Source organism: Takifugu rubripes, chromosome 11, assembly GCF_901000725.2.
Source record: "Takifugu rubripes chromosome 11, fTakRub1.2, whole genome shotgun sequence".
NCBI lineage: Eukaryota > Metazoa > Chordata > Actinopteri > Tetraodontiformes > Tetraodontidae > Takifugu > Takifugu rubripes.
The window spans coordinates 1116026-1141038 of record NC_042295.1 but is presented as its reverse complement, the minus strand read 5'-3'; the positions used below and the strand labels follow the sequence as shown (position 1 = coordinate 1141038).

General features: G+C 53.1%; 1 protein-coding gene across 1 annotated transcript in view; it reads right to left on the bottom strand.

The window, feature by feature from the left end:
- Nucleotides 1-5508: 5508 nt before the first annotated feature.
- Nucleotides 5509-25013, bottom strand: part of LOC101079938 (breast carcinoma-amplified sequence 3-like) — a 66217-nt gene continuing 46712 nt past the window's right edge. Inside the window, 7 exon segments of the mRNA XM_029843809.1 lie at nucleotides 5509-5956; nucleotides 6024-6220; nucleotides 8373-8473; nucleotides 13330-13427; nucleotides 13511-13676; nucleotides 13761-13885; nucleotides 22972-23122. Of these exon segments, the coding sequence (XP_029699669.1) occupies nucleotides 5818-5956; nucleotides 6024-6220; nucleotides 8373-8473; nucleotides 13330-13427; nucleotides 13511-13676; nucleotides 13761-13885; nucleotides 22972-23122 (977 nt within the window). The 3' untranslated portion in view covers nucleotides 5509-5817.

The following is a 25013-nucleotide window of genomic DNA, read 5'->3' as shown; positions in this document are numbered from 1 at the left end:
AAGTTCGGCTGGAAAGAAAAGACTGGAATCCGTCCTTCCGGAGGGGTCACTTCAGGTCACAAACACCTTCGCTTTGCATGGAAAGGTGCGAATCCCGACGCCGCCCCGGCGGGCCGCGCCACGCGGCCGGGTCAGCAGCCAAGTCGGGCGACAGACGCAGGTCGGGGGCTATTTATACACGAAGGGCACAGACGGTGACGCAGCGCCGCTCGCTACCTTTGTGTGCACGTGATTGCTATTTCATGTTGCGCCGGGAACTTTGTTAGCATCTGTGTGTGTGATGTCAGCGTACGCCTGTTCTTCCCCGGACATCTTGGAAGTTTACGGCACGCCGCGGCAGACGGGAGCTCGGGCCGCCTGGCAGGCCGTGCTGCGGATTGAGGTCACGGGAATGACAGGGTGGCATCGGCGCGGCCCCCGCCTCTCCCAGGCCGCGCGCCGCGGCTCTGCAACACGCTAACGTGCAAGTGTGCGCAGGCGGCGTGTGTGCGGGAGTGTTGCACACAGATGAGCGGGAAACATCGACGCGTTCTTCGCCATCGGCAGCTGGTAGACACCCACAAAGCCACACACACACACACACACAAACACACACATCATGTCATCCTCGCACTCACAATAATAATAATAAAGAATAGACATACATCACTACGTCCGTGCAATATTATAATTGCTACACAATCATGAAAGTAACATAGTCACACAGCCCAACACATCCTCTCTCCCTCTTTCACACTCACACACACACACACACACACACACACACTCACACACACACACACACACACACACCGATGGCTAGGCAGTCGGTGAACGCGTGGCAGATGCCCGACACATTGATGTCTGTTCAGTCACTATAAAGAGCAGCTGCTCAGTCTTCACTGCCCTCTGGCACTCTGCGTGCACACAACACACACACACACACAACACACACTTGCTATATAAACACTAATGCTGGAGGGCGTTCCATCTCTCACAGATTATAAGTGTGCTAATGCACAAACGCAGACACACGCGGGCACAGACAGGGAGAAAGGAAGAGGAGGAGATAACGGCAGCACAAAAACACCATCAGCGCTCCACCATATCAATCTTTGTCATTCCCTGATCTCTCTCAGTCACGCATACACTCGCCATAAATCCCTACATGTGGCTAAACCATTCCGAGCATGTAGTCCCCAAAGCCTCGCACAAATGCACACATGCAGGCCAACACACTTCCTAAAGCCTTAAAGGGAGCGGATGATAAATCTCCGAGATGTTAGGAAAGATACGCAAAAAAAAAAGCATGAAAAAAAAGAGGCGTGAAGCGAGGAGAGGAAACAGGAAGGTCAGAAACAGGCGGTTTGGAACAGGGAACGCCATTTTTAGGAGTTTTCCTCCTAAGCTGGGCACAGAGACTCAACATGGCTGATGTTGTGCACTTGTGTGTTCTTCTTCTGTGATTCTTTAATAGCACGGAGGGGCGACGCCCCCCCCCTACATCTGCTTTGATTAACTCAGGTGTTGCGGGACCTTCAGGTAACTCGAGGCTTCCAGTCACTTCCCAAACAGCTGCTCTGGAGCGGCTAACAGACCCTCTTTTGTACCCGTGTGCTGGACTGGACATATCGGCCGCCCGCTGTAGCCTGCACAGGCTCAGGGGAATGTGCAAACAAGTGCACAACAAATTCCCAGATATTCCAGAGCAATAAGAGGCACTTGTGTCCCAGAGGTCGCGTAGTAAATCGATTGCTGTCTGGAATACGCATCTCAAACTCACCGGAGATATTCCAGGAATTCCGAGAGCAGAAGGTAAAACCTGATTTTTGCATCGGGGTCCCCTCGAGCTTCCCTACCCTTCTCCCGATCCTCAGCAGACCCAACCCCCCCCCCCCCATATCAGCTCAGCGGTCGGCTTTGTCTGACCGCAGGTGATGACAATGATAAAAAGAGCGCTGATCGCCACGGAGACGTGCTCCTACGTCCTGTCACCAGCCGGCGGGTCACCAAACACACCCCGAGGCGCTGGAGGGGCGCTGGAGAGGGGCGCTGGGGCGGGCGGGTGGGGGGGGGCAGAGTGGCAGCAAGGTGACAAAGGTGCCTATTGATGAAAATAAAATCAGGAGAGGTGGAAGGGAGGGGGGGCACGGGAAATGAGGGTATTTGTCTTTAAGGAAGAGATCGGATAGCTCGGCATCTTTCCTGCCTGTGCTGTTGTCAGTGTGGCCCTGTAGCGCAAAAATACAAGGGCCCTTTATGGGAGCGGGGGGGTAATTGTGGGGTTTAAGTTACTGGGGGTATGGGTGGATTGGTGGAGAAAAAAAAGAAAGAGGGAGAGAATACCAGCGCACAGGTGCCTCTTCTTTTAAATGGCCACTCAAGTATGAAGGAGAGGAGAACGGAGGTGGGGGGGGGCGGCGGCAGCTAACCCGCTCCGCTCGCTCATAAGCGTCTCTTTCATTCTGGTCCCGCGGACGGGGGCACAACAACGCCGGGGAAAGCCCCTTCTCGCCTCAGGGTGGTGCACGTGATGGTGGGTCGGCGGGACAAGGGGACGCTGTGTCGGAGATGCTAAGGTGCCTGAATGCACGGACCTGCTGGAGGTTTCTTCCCTTTAAACGCGCTTCTGATGACCGTTCTCACGCAGGAAACCCCCCCGACGCCACCCGCGACCTCCGCAGCAGGGACGGGAACGATTTAGGCCGGGTACAGAGGGAGGACCAAGCCAGAGCCGAGCGGTTTGGGGGCCTTTGTCATTGGGAAGGTGTTGGGAATAACGACCCTGGAAGCAGCAGCAGCAGAGAGGCTGAACGTGGATGCAAATCCAAGGCCAGAGGTTAGTTGCAGACAGATGGTGCAGTTTGATGCTGTGTGTTCAGAACACAAACTGCTGGAGGGGCCGGGGGCCGGGTGGGGGCGGGGGGTCCGTGGGGCGGGGGTTAAGCGCAGGGGTCGGGTCACTTTTGTCATATATGAATCAGAGCGTGAGGATTCTTTACAACAACTGCTCCTCCGACGTAACCAAGCAGATGTTGTGTGGATCCCCAACCTCATGTCACTGATCTTTTCCTAACCCTCAGCACGCTGGGAGGTGTCAGGGGCCCCCGGAGCGGACCCAGGACGGACTCGCCTCCTGGACTAAGAAGGTGTATGTTCCAACAACCAAGCTGGATGGGACTGAGAGTCAAAGGTCAAAGGTCACCAATGGCCCTTCATCACACCAGTGTTCAGATGTTCATTAACCTGATGAAAACCTTTATTTTTTACTGAATCCTTAACATGGACACACACCACACACACACCCACCACTCACCCACACACACACACACACCCACACACACACACACACTCACACACACACACACACACCCACACCACACCACACACACTCACACACACAGAGGCAGTCTAGCAGCTCTCCAAAGTGTCTTCAACGTGCTGTGATAAGCCAGTTCCATCTCGTCCTGCATGCTCTGCTCTGCCGCCAGCTAATCACTGATTTGCCGCCACAGATAATCAAACAACCACACACACACACACACAACACACAGGGTGAAGCAGAGACGTGGCGACAAAAACGCGGTGCACGCGAACACGCCAGCAATGACAACAACAACAGAGCTGAGGCTAAGGGCGTGTGGGGGGTTCATTGTTATTTCCTGTTTTGGTGCAGGGCGGCTTTCTTCGCCGAGTCAAAACACCAGCGGAGCAGCGCGGAGTGAGACCGGGACGTTTATCAGAGCACACGGACCAGATTAAATACTCTTTCTTTCAGGCTTCAGCGTTATCTCTCTTTCAGGTCTGTCTCCTTTTCTTTCTCTCTTGATATGACCTCCTAGGTCACAAGATGCCTTGTGTAGTCTGGTTTGAACCTGCACCTTTGCACACACACACACACACGCGCACACACACACCGCACAGGAAGGCTTGGAGGACAGATTATGCGTATTGATAACACATTGATCTAGCCGTGCGGATGCTGGAAAGTGAGACGGTGGCGTTGGTGTTGCCCCCCCCCCCCCCCCCAGACAGATATGCTGAGTCAAGACGCCGTCGCTGAAGGTGCAGCACTGGACGAGGCGCGGAGCGGTTGTGTGCATGTGTCTGTCCCTTGCAGATGGCGTCCCATCACCTCGGGGGGAGGCAGAGATAAGCGGAGTGTATGGGCTGAGATAAGATGGGAGCAGACGCTAGGGAGACTGACTGTAAATGAGTCACTGTAGGCTAATCTGCAGCGCCGCCGCCGCCGCGCCGCGGAAACCGCCCCGCGCGAAGAAAACCAGGGAAAAACTTTGCCACGTATTAAAAATGGAGCTTCAACTGTGACACGTTGGACCCAAACTACACTAAATCGTGCGTGTGCCTGGTGGGGGGGGGGGGTCACAGCTCTGGCCGACGGCGATGAGGTGGGCGTTAGCTCACAGATAGCTGAAGGATAACGATAAGCGATTACAGCGGTGAGCTGTCACGCCTGCGTGAGGCTCTAACGCGTCCTGTCCCACATCACCGAGGACATACTGGGCCCCACCCTCACTGGAGAGGCTCAAGAGCAGGGGCGGGGGGTGGGGTGGGGTGGGGCAAACAGGTGTCCTGCTTTAGAATTTAGCATTTAGATCCTGGTGAAATCTGTCAGCCTTGGTTTTAAAGGGCATCAGGAATGTTTGCACATTTAATTCCAGTCCTTCCGTCTCATTTTACCCTACAGAGGGTGAGACCAAAGTGATGTGTGTGTGATAAGAGGTGGCGCCATGGCACTGGCAGGACACAACACATCACTGAACACACACACACACACAGATAAGCATCACCTCCATCCCTCGGTCTGGTCCTGGTCGCCTGTCTATGCTCTGAACCAGTTAGTGAGGAGAGCGGGAAAACACAGAGGACGCTCAGCAGAGACGCGAGGTTCGGAGCGAAAAGAGGCAAAATGGCGGCGGATTAACGAGGTCCGGGTGTATGGATGGAGCCACGTGTTAAAGATATACCAAAGAGGACATCAAAGTTGTCAAAGTTAATGCGAATAATTCACTTTTTGAAGGAAAAGAACCCTCCAACATGACTGAGGTTGGATGGACACTAGGAGGTTTTGGAGATGTTATCGCCCATGCGAAGGTGTTGGCGGCCACGCCTTTCACGCCGCCTGCGTGATAGAGCTGGCCGAGCGTCTGTGTCATCGCGAGGGCAGATCAGATGATCGGCGTCTCTGCCGACGAGACGCTAATCTCCATCACAGAAACGGATAGAAAGTCACCTGACGCCTAATCCAGGAGCGCCACTTTGAGGAAGAGACATATTTAAAGGGGAAAGCCTCCCCTCTGGGCGGGATTGGATTAGCTAACGCTGTAACCGGATTAAAGGCGACGTGCAGACGAGAATCCAAATCACAGGAGGCCAAATCAATCCGGTGGGATCGTAGATTGATTTGGACGGCCTGACCGAACCGCCGCTGCTGATTTTATTAGCGCTCATAGAGGGAAGCGTCAATATTCGCTCATTCCTGAGTGGACGGTGGGAAACAGAAGTGACATTTACGCATAATCCACCGTGATGGGATTAGACAGGAGTCGGCCCACGACGAGATGCCGCACATTCGCTCCACGCCGGCTCGACCGCAGCACCTGCAGAGTGTGGGAACGTCCCCGATTACCCCGGCGCCACAGTACGCTGCGCTAAAGCATGTGAGATATCGTCCACCCGCGTAGCTCAAGTGCTAACGCAACGCTGCCGCCACGATGAGGGATGGATGGACAGGAATAGATATAAAACACAACTGCTCCAACAATCATGCAGGAAGTGAAGCTTGGAAATGACCACGGAGGAACTGAAGAGGCGGAGTCACAGTGAAGACACGCGGTGGGACGGACCGTGGGGGCTCCTACCTGATGCGTCCATGATGTTGGGCTGCCCTCTGCGATCCGGCGCCAGGCGCGACGACCCGGGCATGCTGACGGGCTCAGAGCGCACCGGCTGGATCCTGCACACGACCATGTTTATTACACGTGTTTCCCCCCCAAATAACCCCATACTAATGGGGACATTACCTGAGGCTGTGAAGGTCCAGGTCGTCCGTGTCAAAGTCCAACAGGGGCTGCTGGGCGTCCGATGGGCCCTGGGACTGAAGGACCGAGGACGAGGACGAGATGACAGTGGTCTGACCTGAAGGGTGGATGGTCTTAAACTGGAACTGGGGTCCCATCCACAGACGGCGGTGGGGGCCAGTATGGGTGACAATCTCCACCTGGGGGTGGAAAGAGAACTCATCATTAGCATGGATGCTTCTGTTCCGACGGCGCCTCAGGAGGAGAACAGAACATTAGCGCGCTACGGTCAACTCATCCAGGGCCCCATTTGGGGGTTAGGTGCCTTGCTCAAGGACACCTCGGCAGTGCTCTGAAGGTATGCTGACACAACCAAGAGACCGGGCCTCGAACCCTCCGCTTCCCAGCCCCCTCCTGGACAGCCTGGGCCCCCACAGTCACACATCCAACGAAAAGGGAATCAAAGATGGAGCCAGGACAGCTCGTGCTGCCCCCCCCCCGAGGTCCCTCGGTGGGCCCTCACAGCCCTCAGACAAACCCGGTTACGCCACCACCTGACTAAAAGCTTCCTGCACGACTTCAGGTCTCGCAGCGGTGTCAGAACTCGTCAGGCTCTTGTGCGGGCTGGGAGTCCCGGTGGCACCGCGGGGAACCTTCCCGGGGGGTTAATATGAACGCCACACCGGCAGCAGGACGGCACCGAGGCTGCGGCGAAGCCCGCCGGGACGGGGAAGACGGCGCCGAGGTGGCAGCCGGTCCGCGGACGCCTGAGCTGGCTGGCACTAATGCTGGCTGAGAGTCAAAACAGGGAGGGGGATCGTGGAGCCTTTCCTCATAAACATTAGAATATTCCCGCCGCCTTCTTCATCTCCGCGGAATTTTCTGGCTAACCAATCAGACCCCCACTTTCAACACCCCCCCAACACACTAACTCCGACTTTTCAACTCCCCGCAGCACTTAACGCGCCTCCCGGTGTCTTGCCGTTCACATTTGATTATCCTTACTCGGCGTACATTTGTCTCTCACCTCCGAGCGGCGTTCCCTCTGCTCGCCTCTCTGCTGCCAGGTTCCGGCCTCTCGGAGGTGAGAATTCCCTCTCTATTAGCACCACTGTGGCTCCATTTTTCCCGCACATACTCATGCATGTACATGTTTAAATACACAGTTGGTGGTCTGTCGCAGCTGTGCAAATTAGGCCGTCGGAGGAGGGAGGACTGTCGGCATATGTGCGTGTGTGTGCGTGCGTGTGTGTGTGTGCGTGCGTGTGTGTGTGTGTGCGTGTGTGCGCGCGTGTGTGTGCGTGTGTGTGTGCTGCCAGTTAACACCATCGACGTCACGGCCAGCCTCTGAGCGGAGCAGCTGCCAGTGCACTCTCTCTGCAGTAGGAGGAAAGATCCAGATGTTACAGCCCAGTGTCAACACCCAGACCCCCCCCCCCCCCCCCCTCTATCATTCCCTGCCACCAAAGCCGATGATGACTTCCCTTTTCAGGTTGCTCCCGACTTCCTTTAGTCGTGCGAAGCTCGAGCGCACGCACGGGCGCGTCTTTACGTCCCACCTCAAGGCCTCCCACAGTAGGAGGCCTACAAGGTTAAACAAAGGCTTCTATTTATTATATATTATTCATATACAAGAGTTTGAAGTCACGCGGCGCTTCCTCTTACGTCATCGAGCACGGTCGAGCGCACCCGTACAATCGCTCTGACAGGAAATTGCCAAAATTGCGGGTTAGTGCAATGGATAGTTTTGCTCCTGGCAAACTATCATGGCAGATATGAAGCTGGGCCGCGCCGAGCTAAGTGGGATGCATTTTCACCGATCAATTATGCATGCGGCGGAATTATTGATGGCCAAATGTAGCGGGTTACCTGCCGACATGAGTGCACTGCGAATTAACCAGGCTAAAGCGGAGCAGGGTGTGCACGTCCCTAACAAACGCCATTCGCTGTTATCAGTGGGAATAAATCAACTGAACCAGTTCCTGTAAGAGCCCCCACTTTTCAGCGTTTTCAACCGTTTCTATCCGCCGTTTGGGGCGGCAGGGGGGGGGTTCACCCCAGCTTGATCGACCTTTCTTGTGGTCACAGCTTCCTGCTGCAGCTGGAACCGATCACAGCCAGGGCGACGCCGTGGCCCTCGGTGAAGTGGGTTTAAAACGCTCGACAGAGCCTAGAGCCCAGAGCGCTCCGTTAGCTTCAGACACCTTAGCGCACACCAGTAACATGTTACACTACTCATGGTGGTCCAGCAACGAATGGTTCCTCCTGGAACCGGGAGCGCTCACATCCTCCGTGTGACCTTGCCGGACTGCCTTAATGTCACTGTAATGTGGTTTAAGGCGGGGGCCCGACCTGAGAGAGCCATTCTTCGTCCTCCTGGACGCTGTGGTCCGACGCCAGGCTGTCTGAAGACTCATGACGCGTGATTGGGCCTGGGCTTCCTGGGGGCATTGCTGAGAAAACACACACACACACACACAAATGATTATATTACATTCCACCAAATGAAGATACTTGATATTTAAAAGATTTTTCAGGGTAGGGACATCAGCAGGTTGAAGCTACGCCCGTGAATCACATACTGCCATTAATTACCCGAATGAATCATCCCGGGAAAGAACCACTACTGACAGCTAGCTCAGCGGCACATTAGCGTCATCGGCGTTTGACTTACGGGCTCCTCGATAGCTGATACCAACATTTGTGGCAGGTGAGGAGGAGCGAAAAACGCGTTTCTTCGTCCCTGAAGGGAATACGGGTGCGTGCCAATGTGTGCCGTGGGAAGGGGGGGGGGGAGTTTAAAGTAAAGAGGGGGAATATGTGTGTGTTATAAAAAGAGAGAGTGACAGAGAGACCCAGAAACAGATGGAGCTCTTGCAAGCTTGAATGAGCAGGCGTGGAGAACGAGGCCTAGAGTGTGGAATCAGCCCGCGCTCTGCCTCCCACCCCGGGGAGGGCTCTTGTTTAACACGGGGAGGCCTAATAGACTTGTCAAGTCCACATGTGGATCGCACGGAGCGCCCCGCTCCTCATCCACGCTCGCGCTCACGCTCACGCACGTGCCAGGTGTTCCTGAATGGAGCTGGTTCTGGGCCCGCCAGACATCTTTCCTGCTCAATAACCCAAGATTCATTCCTGTTCCATTCAAAACACCATAAGTTGGTTTTAGTTGCTAACACTGATGTGGTGCTAATCGCTCTTTTCTTTCACCGGGGGAAAGGATGCAAGCTTCCACGATTTTCCCGTTGCTTTAGCCAGAACCCCTCCACTGATGTGTTACTTATTAAAAACAATCACAACTCCCCTGTTCCCTACAACCGCCTCCTCCTCCACTCCACCCTCTTTCTCTCCTTGCTCTCTGACCCTTGGGGCCAATAGCTGTTCCCTAATTAATTATTGATGTTCTGAAGCAGTTGCCGGACCGGCTGGATCAAGTTTCCAGTGCAGAGAGATGAGAAGGAACGGGGGGGTTGGATGGCCAGCCACAGCCTGGCCTGAGTCAAGAATCAACCTTTTCTGTGTGTGTGTCCAGAATCCGAACTGGTCGAGACAGTAAGAGGCAGATCTCCCCGGTTTAGCCCGCCTGCAGCTCCTAAAACCTTCATTATTGGCTCCTAGGAGCCGCCGATCCCAGTGCAACAGTAGCCTCGTTATCCACAAACGATGAGTGCTTCAAAGGGAAGGAGGTGGATCCGTTTATAGCTCCGCGTTTACAGTAGGATAAGGCAAACGCGGGTCAGAAGGCTGTGGAGTAGCTCAGCCAGCTGCCCAAATCCTTTTGGATAAACAAAAAAAAAGGGGGTCATTTTCAGGCTGACCATGTGGTTAATAATTGCTACGTTTTATAATGGGCTGGATTGAAATTATCTCCGAAATTATCCACCGTTGTTTAATCGCGTCCCCCCTCTTTGTGTTTGTCTGGGGTAATTCCGAGCTTTGGTGGCTACATAAGCAGAACGAGCATCTTTGCTGGGGGAACAGTGATGTCTCTGTTGCCGCCTTTATTGACTGTGGAGAGAGGGGTGTTCTGCTGCAGGCTGGTGGCCAGTGGCCCGAGCCCGAGCACTGAAGCAAGGAGTCAGAACAAGAACAAAGGCTGCCGAGGTATTGATGTTGCCCGACCTCCCAGGGCCCTGGGCCAGGGGCCGGACAGGCCGATCTCCAGGGGTAGATAAGGAGCTAACTATCTGCTCCATCAGTGGAGCTGGCTGCACGGCGGACCTCGGACAGCTCTGCTGCCTGGCCATTATTCTGTCCCTCTTTATCACTTTGAATTTTACGACTCGTTTTGGATTCGCCCCCCCCCCCCCCTCCCCCCATCCAAGCTTCTCTTTTCTCATGGTCCTCCTTTGAGTAGATACGTGCTGGCGCGCTGACAGGGCGGGATAGCTCTGTCCTTATATATCATTCTAGTTGAATGACGGCTCCTCCGTCCAGCCGGCGCTACGCTAGCCCGTCCTCCCTCCGCCTCTCTTTGATGACTGACCCAGTCATGGCGCCACAGTCTCTCTTTACCAAACGCCTGATGCTCCAAAGCCTCCACTCCGGCCCCTCTCTAGGAGCAATTAGATCTATTGACGAGGCAACTGTGGCCGGCCTGTCACGGGCCTCAGATCCCGGGAGGGCAGGGAGCAGCCACTCAGTCAGTCAGTCTCCATAATTAGCACATTATATGACAGGTAGAACGGGACGAGAGGGGGGGCGGGGCCAAAGCGCCGCGGACTAAAAGGAGTCAGCAAGAACTCTGGCCGGTAAATTATTTACTCATTTATTTGCTCGTTTGTTGAGGGCGAGAGGTGAAAAACACCATTAAAAAAGACGCGGAAGGAAATCCGATGCCGCCCAAGGCATTCTGCAGCTGACGCGGGTGTGAGATGCAGCTCCTTTTCTGCATGTGGAAATGCACGCGTGCACGTGGAAATGTCCCGCAGCCTGTCCAGGTGTCGTCGGGAGCCAATCTACAGCTTCCAAATTCCAGTGGTATAGAATGAGATAGCATTTGAATATCAGATATGAAGGGTGAGGGACGAATAAGGGCTCTTGAACGTGTGTTTCCACTTCAGCAGGAAACCCTGAAGACTTTGAGCGAAGCCCCCTTTATTAACGTCGTAATACTTTGTGAGCGCGCCGTGCGTCTCGTCCCTCCTTATCTCCCCAAGACAGCGCTGCGCTGCCTTCCTCCGCCCGGCTGAGTGCTGCCACTGGCTGCTACAGATGGACAGGTGGAGATAGTGACCATGAAGTGGCGCCACTGCTGTCTTTTATCATCCCGTCCTGGAGGCTCCGGTCTGGCCTGACCCCGGCCCCTTCATCTCCCCTTCCTATTCCTTTCCCTGCATACTGCATTTTTAATCAGCCTGGGTCATCCAATATAGAGCCATGAGACCAGAGAGCACGGCACGTCAATCAAGTTTGCCAGGATTGATACTTTGTTAGACAATTCACTCAAGAGGACCAGAATTTCCTGACCCTCTTTCTGTTTATCGAGTGTCTTATTTTCCTGCCGAGCTCTGTCCGACGATGGCTGGGTCCAGAATTGAAATCGGACCCAGATAGCGTGATTGTTCCGCGAGCGGGAGCACGATGTCTTTTCATTTTCTTCTTCGGCAGCGTGATCTTTATGCTCCGAAAGAGGCATCTGGACGAGGGCTGCGGCCGTAATTCATCCCGAGGTCAAATCAACTCCTTCTCATGGATCCCTCCTCTGTTGCACTGCCAAGCCCCGGAGGAGAGGGCTGGCGGAGGAGAGGGCTGGCGGAGGAGAGGGCTGGCGTGCGCGGACGATGAAAGTCTGATCTCGGGTGCAAAGTGCAGAAAAGGAAGGTGGTGCTGTGAGAGCGAGCCAGGCAGTGTTGGTGGTGCATGGGACGCCGAGCCGCAGGGAAGCTGGCAGGAGCACAAGAAGTGGGTAGAAGGGCTGAACAATTATGTTTATAGCATCTTAACCTCATATGCTTTCACACTTGGCTGGTTAATGGAATAAAGGGCCGAGCGGTGCTATCTGGCTATTGTTAATTGGACATAAATGTTAATGCAATGAATCTCTCTCATTATGCAGCCAGTTGCGCTGCCCATGCTGGCAGACAGAACGGTGGAAGTAAGCTGACGCCCGTGCCCGTCACCCCAACGTGTCCTCATTGCTCTGACACTAGGAGAGACCATTAGCACTAATTTGAGAAAATATCCGACCAGTTCGACCCAGAGCACAGCAGAATCGGCCGGAGACGAGCAGAGAGATTAGGGGAGACGCAGCCACCACTTGCCCCGGAGCGGCCGCGAGAGATAATTACAGATTTTTGTGTGTTTATAATTATGGAGCGAGCTGAAAACGCCAGCCTGTTCCAGGGGGTGGATTGATTCCGTGTGTGGCCATCCGTGTGCGCTTGCAAATCGGCCCTTTCGGATTGGCAAAGGGCTCGCTGCTGTATTTGTTAGTGAATTAGAAATAGTTTAGGGTGTCACCTAATTGGGCTGAGTCGGGCATCTCAGAGTGTTCCGCTGCCATGTCCTGGAGCTGGAGTGCAGAGCCGAGACGGAGCGAACAAAAGAGCGAGGATTACTTTGGAGGATGTGGAAGAGAGGGAACGGTGAAAGTATCTTTCTCCGGAGTCTCTGAGGGGGAAATGTTATGGCTGCGGACTGGAAGCGGCACGGCTCAGCATGTGGCACCAATAAAAGAGCCAAGAACGGCTTTCAACACAGTCAACATGGAAAATCAGCAGGGATCGGGGGGTCAAACCCTTGACTAATAACGCGTATGCTACATACAGAAAACATACATGCTCCTTTTAGCCTGTGCAACGAAAGCCTCGGAGACCAATGTTGTGGTTCCCACATGCAATATACAAACATACAGGAGATACGGGCCGAGAGCCTAAATCAATAACGTCAGTGGAAATTGGATCCATTCCTTCGTATTTCTCCTTTCACTCTCCACCTATTTACCACATTTTTCAGGCTTTACACTTAAAAAAAACAAGGTCCACTCATGAACGCTGTTTGCGCTTTAGTGCTGTCACCCAAAATGAAAGCTAATGAAAATAAATTGGTAACCGATGAGCTACAGCCAACTTGAAAGTCTCTATTGCGTCCTCGCGGCGCTATCACGTTTCCTCCTTGACGTGGAGCGAAACCCGACACATATGTTCACTTCAATTTGAGCTGCCGAGAGCCAATCTGCATTGATTTACATCTTCCCATTGACTTAATATGAATATATGCTCCTGAAATCTTAGGTTGCAGTCTATTTGTGCACCACCTGATACTGCAAACATGCTGTAAACCAATAAACAGGGCAGGAAGATCTCACCAGCCAGGAGATACTGGTAGTACTGCACCAGGTCTGAGGCCTGCACCAGCGGGTGGTTGGAGCCGAAGGGCGGCTGCAGCTCGTTCCACTGCGGCGTCCTGTTCCAAACAACAACAAAAAACCATGGTGGCGATTAGGCCGTCGACGCTTTCTCCAGACCCGACAGTGACGGCGGCGCTACCTGGAAAGAGTCCAGCAGGCCCTCGGACAAGTGTTCAGCTCCAACGGAGAGTCGTCGCTTATCTTCTGAGCGGCGCTGACCGGCCGGGGCTCCAGGACGTGCTCCACTAGGTTACCATAGCAACTAATGATGTACAGAGAGTCAACAATGGACTGCCTGGATTGATCTGTGGAGAAAGCAGCCTGTTTAGCAACGCGGGTCGGTTTTTGGAGGAGGTAAGTGCAGCAGCCGTGGCCGCGCTCCAACCAACCTTTCTCTCTTTTCATGCTGGGGTTGGTGAGGAACCAGGAGCGCGAGGAGGCGAAGACGGCGGCCACGCAGAATTCTCCTCCGCTGGATTTGCTCGGGGAGATCTGAGGCGGCGGCTTCGCCTTGCTTCAGTGGGGACGGGGACAAAAGAGACAAGTCGTGAGACAGAGTCAAACCAGCAGCAAAGGCGCTCCGTGTTGTCTTTAAACGTTCCACGTTTAAACGTTTAGAGCTCAGAGTCCCGGTGGAACCAAAGACAACAGAAAACTGAGGTTTTTTAATTGAGTTCCCAAACAATGCGTCCCCCTTTGAAACCAAAGTTTCATTAAATGACGTAATATTAAAGAGGCAAAATCAAACACATTATCAACTCTAAACAACCAAAAACCTTCTTGGCGTTCGAGATCGGAAGCAGAAACTAAAGAAAATGTGCGACCTCGCATCAGCAGGGAAGCTGATATAATAATAATAATATATAATAACAGTGATGCAGTAATGCCCCGATTATGCTTGAAAAGGTGTAAACCACAGCGCTAGAATCAGCCGTCACAGTCACTTCTGGCGTGGACTCGATCCTCCATCTGCTACGTGAATATATATATTTACACTGGAGTGTGTTTAATTAAGGGAAAAGCAGGGTTCAACACCCCAAAGGTGCACGTGCTCCTCATGAGAAACCCCTCGGAGCGCACAAACAAGTGAAAACAAGGAATTAAAGAATTTCATTCCATACATTTATAACTGTGTGTTTCCCCACAAAGGACGAGCTGCCCGCCTGTTTTTGGCCCCTATAATAGTCACAGTGTGGCTCCGACAGGCCGTAGTGGAGGAATTCACACATATTGTGCTTATTTCAGGCCTATTTTTACCATACAAATGCATTTTGAAAGTGCGGATCCCTTTGGCGCCATGGGAAATGAGCCGCTCCAAACACGGGATTGTTTTATTTTGAAAATGTCGGGGATGTTTTATTGTCTCGGCGCCTGACTTCCTGTCTGGCACCTGCCACACCGTGGCAGCTTGTGCTCCGGCATCTGGCAAAAACAGGAGTAGTGCGTGTTGCGTAATGCCGGATCAGAACCGAGCACTTCCTGGGCGATGTGTGTGCGGAGACACGATTATCTTAGAGAGGTTTGATGGACATGATCTTATAACGAGAACCTCCCGACAACAACGATGGCCTGACTTTGTGTCGGCCACAGGAGGGAATTTATCGGGTGCCATTAGATTATTCGGCCCATCCGAGTTCCTCCACAGGAATCGGACACTTGAACGGGGTTGGGCTGCAACTGGGATCCCCATCTGGGAATGATCAGGGAACAGTAGTGAGGTCTGGTGTCATTGTCCAGCCCTATAACAAACCAGGACAGTAAAGGCCGGTCACAGCGGATCAGACATGAGCTGGCTGCTTAAAGACTCCTGGTGGTGTCACACATTCCCAGAGGGCCGTTTAACCTTGACCCCTGCAAACCGCCGCTCAGACTGAAACACAGCGTCGACCCTGACAGGCATCTCGTCCGACCCGTTGAGCGGAACCACAGGATTTAAAAAGCAAAGACTGACTTGCCACCTAGCAATAACGCAATGGCGCCGCGCGTAAAGTGAATTTCGGCCCGTTTAGGATGAACATTCAGGATGAACCGGGGTCCCGTCCAAAGCTCGGACCAATCCGACCCGAGTAGCACCAACGCCCGATGGCTGAGAACGACGATCAGAATCAAAGTGGGTCAGTTTTACAGCTCCAGGTGCTGAAAGTGTGGTTGCTGCTAAGCCTCTCCAAGTGCCGCCTCCCTCCTCGCTCACTTTGTCCGGCGGACGCGGCGGGAAGGAGGGATCGGAAAAATGGAAGTGGCAACGAGAAAGGGCTCGTGTTGCTGGTCCTTAGTCATGATGGTGAGGAAGAGAACGCCTCTGTCAAAACACACACTCTGAAAAAGAAATAGCCTTTTCCTCCATTTTAAAAATAGGCCGACATCCCTGTTAGAGGACGTAATATTTCTTCTCCCTGAAAAGAAAAACCAGGAAAGGAAATGAAAAGTTGTGCAGCGAGGCCGTTGTGTTCCAGTAAAAGGGAGACAGCAGCGAGGACTCAGAAACGGCCCAGTTGGCCATGCGTGGGAGGCGTGAAGCCAAAGTTCCTCTTTGCTGAGGTGTTTAATTGCTGATGTTTCCCTCTCCGCCGCTGCTGGAAAATGTGAAACCCCACAAAGGAGCTGTGGGTTGAGCGGCTTCAGAAGCCCAGGAAAACAAGGAGCGTCCTCTGGAGCGGGCTGAGGTCGGCTCCTAAAGGTGAGACGACTGACGAACGTACGCGAGGAGACACGTGCAGCGCTAACCGCCTCGTCTCCATGTCGCCTTAGGACAAAAGCTGCATAGCAAATGCTAGAAAAGCACCTTGCTAACACCAGCAGGGACCGCTGTAAATACATTTATGTCTCAGCACATATAGTTAAAGGGTCTGTGACAGCGCGTCATAACGGCGCTCCCGCTGTGGTCTCGTGTCTGATGAGCCGGGTTTGGGCCTCTCTGAAGGGGCCTCGGCTCGAGTGGAGCGAGGATCAGAGCCATGTTCTCATCTCCTCTGGGTCGGCCGACCGCTGAAGTTTGTTCATCTGTGTTTTAAATCATCCCGTCGCTCTTGATCTCACATGAAGTGGCTTCACAGTGCTGAGGCTTTTTTAAAAATTATTATTCCTTAAAGGCGGAGAAGCGTGGTTCCCGGGGCCGAGGGCCCAACTCTCGCTGGGCTGTGGGGGAGGGTGAGACGTGGGACCTGATATCGATAGATCCTGCAATCTAAATGCACTAAAAGAAGAGGAGTTGGTGGAGAGGATGTCACTAAACAAAAAGATGTTTTCCTCCTCCTCCCTCTGCGAGTTTCCCTTTGTGCCGTGCCCTTTAGTGGGGAGCAGAATCCATTTTCTTTGCAACTTTAATCCACTGAAGACTGCTCACATGCCATTTCCACTTTTAATTTAACAAATGAAGACTTTTGACTGAGCTAATAGCTTTTCCTCGAGGGTATAATTCAATCTGCGACATCAACCATCAAAGTCCCTTCGCATTACCCTGTCTGGGGCTAACAGGAGGCGCCTCCGAAGGCGGGGGGGCGGGGGTGGGGTGGGGGGTGGAAGTCCGGTGGCAGCTTCCATTTATTTCCAAGGCTGTCACAGTAAACAAATATGATGGCGCTCACTTGAGCTCGCGAGCCGGTGACAAAGAGCTGCGCGGCTGTCGATTCTGGACCCAGCCGGGGAGGGGGGGGGGGCAGCCGTGCACGGAGTCCAACACACCACAGTCATGGCGACCCCGGGGGAAAGGCAACAAGAACATGGAGAAGAAACTAGGACTTTTGTTCCCAAAGTCCGACTTCCAGTCAGACCCGGTCTCCCCTGTCCGGTTTATTCCAGACTGCAGCGGCGGCTCGCCAGAATCTTTTGTGCCCACTCGAGGAGAAGAATCAGTCCCTCAACACAACATAGCTGCTAAAATTCTGTCCCGTGTAGCACCAATTTGAAATGGAAATTCGAGACATTGGAGACTTTATTGAGTTGGCGACATCCTGGAAGAGGAAATAAAATCAAGTCATGTTTGTAGGAACTTAGCGTGAGTGCTGCCACTGAAGCAGAAGTCAGCGAACGACCGCCCTGGTCCCCGTCCCAGGACAGAGACTATTACAGAAACAATATAACTAGCTCCACTTTCAGCGGAAGGCAGTTATTGTGAGGGCCGAAATGCTGATGCTAATGATGTGTACCTTTGAAAAGTATATGCTCTGAAATCACTGAGGGCCCAGGATTAAGCTACGACTGAGAGGGGGAGGGAAAAAGCTTCAATTAAAAAGTATGAGTGACTGCCCACAACAAAAGACGAAACCCAAGACTTGGGGAGGGCACCACATGCTATTCATTTTCTAAAGTGAATGGAGTGGAGGGCAGGGAGCTGGAGAGCAGGGAGCCGAGGAGGGAAAAGTTCCCTTCACCGAGCCACTCAATCATCTCTCCATAAGTGACTCTGTCATAATGGGGCTTCTTTTAAAAGCTTGTAAGCATCTGATTTCACCAGCCAGTGTTGACAAGAGACTTGGCTTCAGTCCCCGGGAACAAAAACTGCTGCTTGAATAGGAAGATGCTCTGCCCTTGAGGCTTTGGTTCCCAGAGATCCAGCTGGGATGGAAACGTGGGCGATACTCCGGTGTTGGGTCGACGTATCCCTGATAGCAGAGGAACGCCATCGTTCCTGCTCTGCGCTGTCGTTGGATAGTTGCATAGCTCCATAGCTATTGCAGACAACTAAAAAGACCAGCGAGGACTTTGAGCCCTCTGGGTAAACCCTCGCAGAGTCCTGAGGCCAGGAAATCCAAGCATTGTCCGACACGTCGTAAATAGAAATACTGATGGAAATGTGGATGGGAGCTGTGATTAATAAACATAAAAAAACTCCTTCAACACCACATTATTAGGTGACAAAACAAACCAAACAGTTAGCATTAGCACAAAGCTACAACAGGGCTTCATGCAACCAGAGTCAGAGACAGCAGACGCAGCTAAAGAGGGTGAAAGAGCAGAAATGTAGCACGTTAGCCGGTCTGGAGAAAGGAAGCAGCGCACGGCTTCTGATCACCTCGCTCCTGACCTCTCCTCCACAAAATGTGGGTGCATCCTAGTGGAGGAAGCCAGATTCAAGTTTTATGGCAGATGTTGAATCATCCCAACATTCATGGAAAGGCGATGGGGGGGGGGGGGGGGGGGGGGGCACAAAAAGATGAAAAAGCCTCCTCTTTGGGCTCCTTTACTCCCCTGAGGAATGACTTCACAAACTCTGAAACGGAGCGGGAGACAGATGAGAGGTGGAGGAGGAGATGAGGACAGAGGAGATGAGGACGGAGGAGATGAGGACGGAGGAGATGAGGACGGAGGAGATGAGGACGTGGTTGCATGCTGCCGAGGGAGCCAAGGAGGGCAGAGGCAAAACTCACCATGGAGTTTTAATGGCAAAACATCCCGCCCCAAAGAGGTAGGGTCTTCATGAAGGACGGTGGTGGTGGTGGGGGGGGAACGGAAAAATCATTATTAAAACCTGAGCAAACACACTCTTCACATTACGTGCGCTCCTGACGCGTCTGTTTAAGTGCACAACGCGGACGGGGCAGGAAGCAGAAGGAGATGGATGTGAAAACCAGGGACGGCTCATCTGCTCTCTAAAGCGTGATACCATACACTTGGCAGAAGCCGCACGTGCACAGACATATGTCATGTCTTGTTTTGGAGGGGGGGGGGGTGGAGGTTGAGGAACAGTAGGATGAGTTTATGGAATGTGTTTGTTGGGAGACGCTAGCAGCACTTTTGTGTTTTCCTGCTCCGTTTGTGGCCCTTCATTGTCTGGCGAAGGGAGGGAGGGTGTGGACAAATGTGTGTTTAACTGTGATTATGTTAACAAGTGTGTGTGCGCGCGCGCGCGTGCGTGTGTGGGGGGGCTTTTTCTGGAGGTATTTCTGTCTATCTGACAGTTTGTGCCTGTTCCTCGTGTTTACAAGACATTAGGAGTGGGAGTGTGTTCCTGTGTTTATCCTGCACGTCCAGAGATAGTGAGCGAGCTGCGTAAACAGTTTACAGTAAATAAGCCTTTTCCCTCCAGCAATAAAGGTCCGATGAGACTGAACTCTGTCCCCGCCGGCGAACCTCCCCGAGTCATGAAAAACACCAAATTCCTGGTCCAACGCAGCGCTCTGCGGTGCTTCTTTTATCGCCTCCGCGGCATCCTCCCGGGCCCCCCCACAACAGCACGCACTCTTCAATTAGTCCTGGTCCACAGACGTGCAGCGGAACGCTACCCTGGGAGACAGGGAGCCGTAATTTGCCGTGGGATGTCTTTCTCCTGGAGCGCGGGATGACAAATGAACGTAGCGGTCGGTCTAATGGAGGCCCCTGGTAAACTGCCACTTATCAGGCAGAAGAAAGGAAGGGGGTCGGCCTTCGCTGTCTCGCCCCTCGGACCTGCTGAGGCCCCACTCCGGGCTTCCTGCCGGGTAAATGCATGAACACCACTGGGAGAGTGATGTGCGAATGGAGCGGGATCTCCATGGGGGAGTAAAGGCCACGCAGGCCCGGGAGTTTAGGAGACGTCCAGCGGGCTTTCTGCGCTTATGTTTTCCTCTGAACTGGAAAAAGAAAGAAATATGACAACAAAGAGAGGAACCAAACGGACGCAGATGGATTATGAGCAATGATGAAAACAACTTCCGGAAAACCTTCAATTCTGGTCGCTAATTCCCATAAAATGCCTTTTCTTCCCATGATGATTGTTATTGCTCCGATGAAGAGCAGGTACGGGACAGCGGAACGCCAGAACCGGCAGGTCGGCGCCGGCACGTGGGCGAACAAGAGTCAAACGTGGCTCAGAGGGGTGAAGGGGCGCGTCGCAGGACAGCGTCGGGACACGGGGGAAAGGAGCGAGCGCACGTGCCTGGCGAGGGTGCCGACCCCACTCCCGGAGAATAATGGTTCACACATTCATCTCTTAACCCGGTGACCCTAATAGCAGCTCCGCCTGGGCCATTAACGGGAGGGAAGTGAGCTGATTTGTGCTAACGGTTTAGCCCTGCCTCCATGTGCTGCCGGGCTCCAGGCTCCCAAAGCCCCTTTCCTGGTTCCGGCCTCAGCGAGATTCTCTAAGACAATGGATGTAGAGCAGCGCGGGCTGTTCCATTTGTATTATAGTAATCTGGGTGCACATCTGTGGCGGGTCACGGGGTCGTACGCACTCCCGCGCTGTTGTCTTTCTCATTACCTCGCCCGAACTCGGCTGTGCATTTGCGTCGGAATGTCATCAGCCGGGATTTGGTCAGGGGTGATGTTTTGTTTTTCCGCCTGTGACAATCTTTCCATTTGTCCGTGTCAGATTTAGACTGCGCGGACGGGATAAGTGTGCAGTACTTTGGCTGCTTACAAATCCCAAATTTATCACTGACAGGCTTTTTGACAAGTTTAATCTGAGCCCCCAGCTGAGCTAGAAGTTCCCTGGAACATCTCTCTCTTCATTTTTTTCCACAAATGAGGTTTGGACATCTGTGTCCTCTTCTTCTCTGGACTTTAATTAATCCCGGGCCAATTTCCTTCCATATTTGGTCAAAAAAGGAAACAAGATTTGGGGTCAGATCCGACACTCCTCTTCTTGTCCTGGGTCTCCCAAGAGATTCCGAGGACTAGCAGAACCCTGGCCTGACCTGGCCGTGTGTGTGTGTGTGGGGGGGGGTTATCATGCGGATGCTGAGCCACATCCTATCTGTCTCCGTGGAAAAACCCCCCCAACAAAAATCCAAATTAAAACAGGAGGTTGACCTGTGTGAATCCAATGCTCTTCAGTTTTTAGGCTAGCACCCGGTGGTGGTGGTCTCAGAGTCTCCCAAATCTGGCCGCACGCACGCGCTTTAATCCCTCTGAAGCAGCGATGTGAATCTATTTGCACGCGCTCACGCACGCTGGGATCCAAACGGGTCAGACGGGCGACAGAGTCACGGCTGAGGTGTGAAGCAGGTTTCGTAACGCGGGGTGACCTTTGACCCGGATGGCATCAGGGCCACCGCTTGGTCGGTGGCACAACAGGTCAACTTTAATACAGATGTGGACGGGACAGTCGTGTTGTGAATAGGCAGCTAACGAGAGCTGTGTGTGTGTGTGTGTGTGTGTGTGTGTGTGTGTGTGTGTGTGTGTGCGTGTGCTTGTATACAAAGACAGCCTGGTAGTGAATGTAGGTTAAGCAGCTGGTGTGTTCCTCTGCCATCCTGCCAACAGGAATCTGCTCATACAAGTGTAAATACAGCTGCTGGACACACACACACACACACACACACACACACTCTCTCTCTCTCTCTCACACACACATGCATCCCCACATGTAAAAAAGGCAGAGCTGGATGTACAGACAGACAGACAGATGGCGCCTGGGCATCCCTGTGTAAGTATAGCGTGAAAACATATGATATCACCCCAGACTCTTGGGGCCAAACCTGCTGCTCCACTCAGTGTGTGTGTACATGCGTGCATGCGTGTATGTGTGCGTGTGTGTGGGGGGGGATCGGTGCAGCCGTGTGCATGCAGAAGCGGGCTGCACAGCTGCACGTCCCCGCACATTAATAGTGACGCCTCCTCTGGAGTGGAGCGAACGATCCAGCCGACCAGGACCGATAATGTCCCGAGGAGCCGACGGAGCCGTCCGACGTGCTTCCACACACACACACACACACACACACACACACACACACACACACACGGCGGCGGCGACGCAAACGCACAATTTTAGACTTTCATCAAAGACGACGGCCGTTGCCAAGCGACTGCGCCGTGGTGACCAGGGGGAGTCGCCGCCAACTGTTCTCCGCTCATCAACGCCGCCACAAAAGTGGAGGAAAAGAATCCAAATGATAAATTCAAGACGCTAATCATTCGCCGCGTCGCCTGACAAGGCGTGGCGCCGTCACTTCTTCCCAGAGGAAATATTCAAAAAAAAAATTGGCTGAAAACTTAAAAAAACTTTCTGAAATGAAATAACTCTTATTTTTCCATCTATAAAGTGAAATAAATCCCTTATTAAGTAAAATCTGCAGCTCCTGTCAGCAGAAAAGCTAAATGTTGTTTCTGTTGGCCGGAGAATCCCTCCTTTATCCTCACTCCCAGCTTATTTATCGGGACCCCGCACCGCCTGGCTGCATCATTATAGCATTTCCCATTCAAACAGGGCATGAAAATCACATTTAAATGGAAATATTAAAATCTCCCCGTATTTGTGGAACCACCTGTGCTGTATGTAAATGTACTTAGCGAAGGCCTGTAGCTGCCGAAGCTCTTAAAACTACATGATTTCAATGCATGGCGAAGATCCAGGGGCGGGATGGGGGGGGGAGGGGGTCAAGATGAGACGAGAGCGGCGGCTCGAACGCCGCTTCGTTAGCGAGCTCAACGTCCGCGGGTTTGCGTCTGGGTCTCGACACAGCACGTTTTCCGCTCCGCAGCCCAGGAACGTGTTGACCCGTGTTTACCTTCATCCCACATGGAAATGAACGACGGGTCAGAACCGGTGAAAACAAGTGTGACGGGTTGGTTTTAACGAACTCATCCGATGCTCATTTCACCATTAATGTGTTTGGGATTGAAAGACGTGTGATCTCTGCCTCCGTGTGTGTGTGTGTGTGTGTGTGTGCGTGTGTTGCCTACCCTGTGCGTTTGGTGATGGTTCCTAAGGTCATGGGCTGCTTGATCTGAGCCAGGGGCAGCACCACAGTGAGGCTGGGCAGCGGAGAGAGACGCGGGTTCCCCATGTTGTTGTTGCTGAAGTTGTTGTACGAATCCTGGCTGCTCAGTTTGGCTGGAAACACACACACACACACACACACACACGCAGAATCAATACCATTCTCAGTCCCTGAGTCTGACGCCACATAAAATTGTTTATAAAAATGAAACTTTTGCTCCAAGAAATAAAGAAAAGATTGGGGGATTTTTCTTTTTTTCCACTCATATTGCAAATTTCACACACACACACACACACACACACGCACACACACCTCACCCTGGGTTCAAGGCCGACTGATTGGAAATAACTAGCTCAAGATGCTACATCACAAAGGCTCGGCCTCTGCTCGTCGTGCCTGGCAGTCTGTTAATCAAGGCCAATCAACAGGCCCTGCACACACACACACACACACACACACACACACACACACACGCGTCTCATCTCACATATCCTGTGCAGTCCTGGCACACATAATCAGGACGTGTCAAAGGGCGCCTGAGTGACCTTAAGCAGCTCCAGCAGCAGCGAGGCTGGAGCTCCCCCCCCCCCCCCCCCCGTTTACCTTTCACCTGTTAGCCTGCGTCTCATTGGCTCACTCGCTCTAGCGCTCTAGAAAAGGAACCATCTTCCGTCTAATAGTAACAACACGTCGGACCAAAACATGCCACCGTACACGTTTGAGTCCCGGGGGGCCTCGAAAACAAATATGTTTGCAATATCGCGACAGGGAGACGCAGAATGTGAACGCCGCCGATTCAATCGGAGCCCAAGGAAATTTCCAAGTTCAAGAGCTTTCCAAAGAAATAAAGAGCGAAGCGGCGGGCACCCCCACAATACCCCCGCTCAATGTTTTCCTTCTTCCATTTGTTGCCTCAGCAGATGAGTGACAGCCGCGCTACATAAAGCAGTGAAAGGGAAGTGGTGGCGGGGAGGGGGGGGGGGGGGGGGGGGGCTGAAGGGACAAATAGAAAACAAGAAAACAAGGAGGACCTGAAAGGTAACAAAGGAGGAGGAGAGCGCCCGGTCATTATGTGGAAGGAGCGATCAAGAGGGGGCTGAATGGGAGCGGAAAGGGGCTGCTGAGTGTTTGGCTCCAGTCTTTTAGATCATTAACGGGGAGCTCAGAGCGGCGTTCCTCTCGCCAGGACGCCGCTTTGTCGGACATTTACGGCCACAATGCCGCGTGACCTTCGTGCACCGACCACGGCACTCGTGTCCCGGCGGGGCCAACCGACGGAGGTCCGGTCCGGGGCCGCTCCACAAAGCCCTTCATATGTCAAGACTGCTGCACCCTCGGAGCCGGGGCCACCTTTTGTATGGGGGGAGGGAAGCAGATGAGGGGTGGGGGGGGGGGTGGGCATAAAAGTCTCTACAGGAAGCAGCTTGAAAAAAAAAAAGAGTGGTGCTTCAACTTTAAGAGGGGAGTGAAGGATGAGGATTTAGGGAGGCTGGGTTGGGGGGTGGGTGTCAATAAATTTAACATCCTCGTCCAAAATGGACATTTTTCCATTATTTGCCGTCATCCCCATTAAGGATAAGCCCGTGAACAGGTGTTGGGGGGGGGGGGGTGACGGTCAATGTTAATCGAGTCATCACGTCACGCTGCCAGCCGAGGCCAAAAGGTCTTGAAGGACCGCGCGCCCCCCTCCTGAGAAGACGAGCTAATGTGGAACGTGTCGGAGGATCACGCTCTGGCTAAAGATGATACGTGAATTAGCTTCAGAGGGATGAGGTTGGCCCGGGGGGGCAGGGATGGGGGGGGGGGGGGGGCTATGGGACCTGTTTCAATAGTTCTATTAGCAAATATCTGTGTGTGAGGCCAAAAATGCTTCATCTTAAGGGCAAATGTGAAGAAAAGCCCACGATTTAAGGAAATCTATAAGGTTTTTCTCAGAATGACGCGACCGAGCTGGTTCTAGTCTGAGGGTTCTCCCTGAACACGGGCCTGGACCTCCACCCCCAC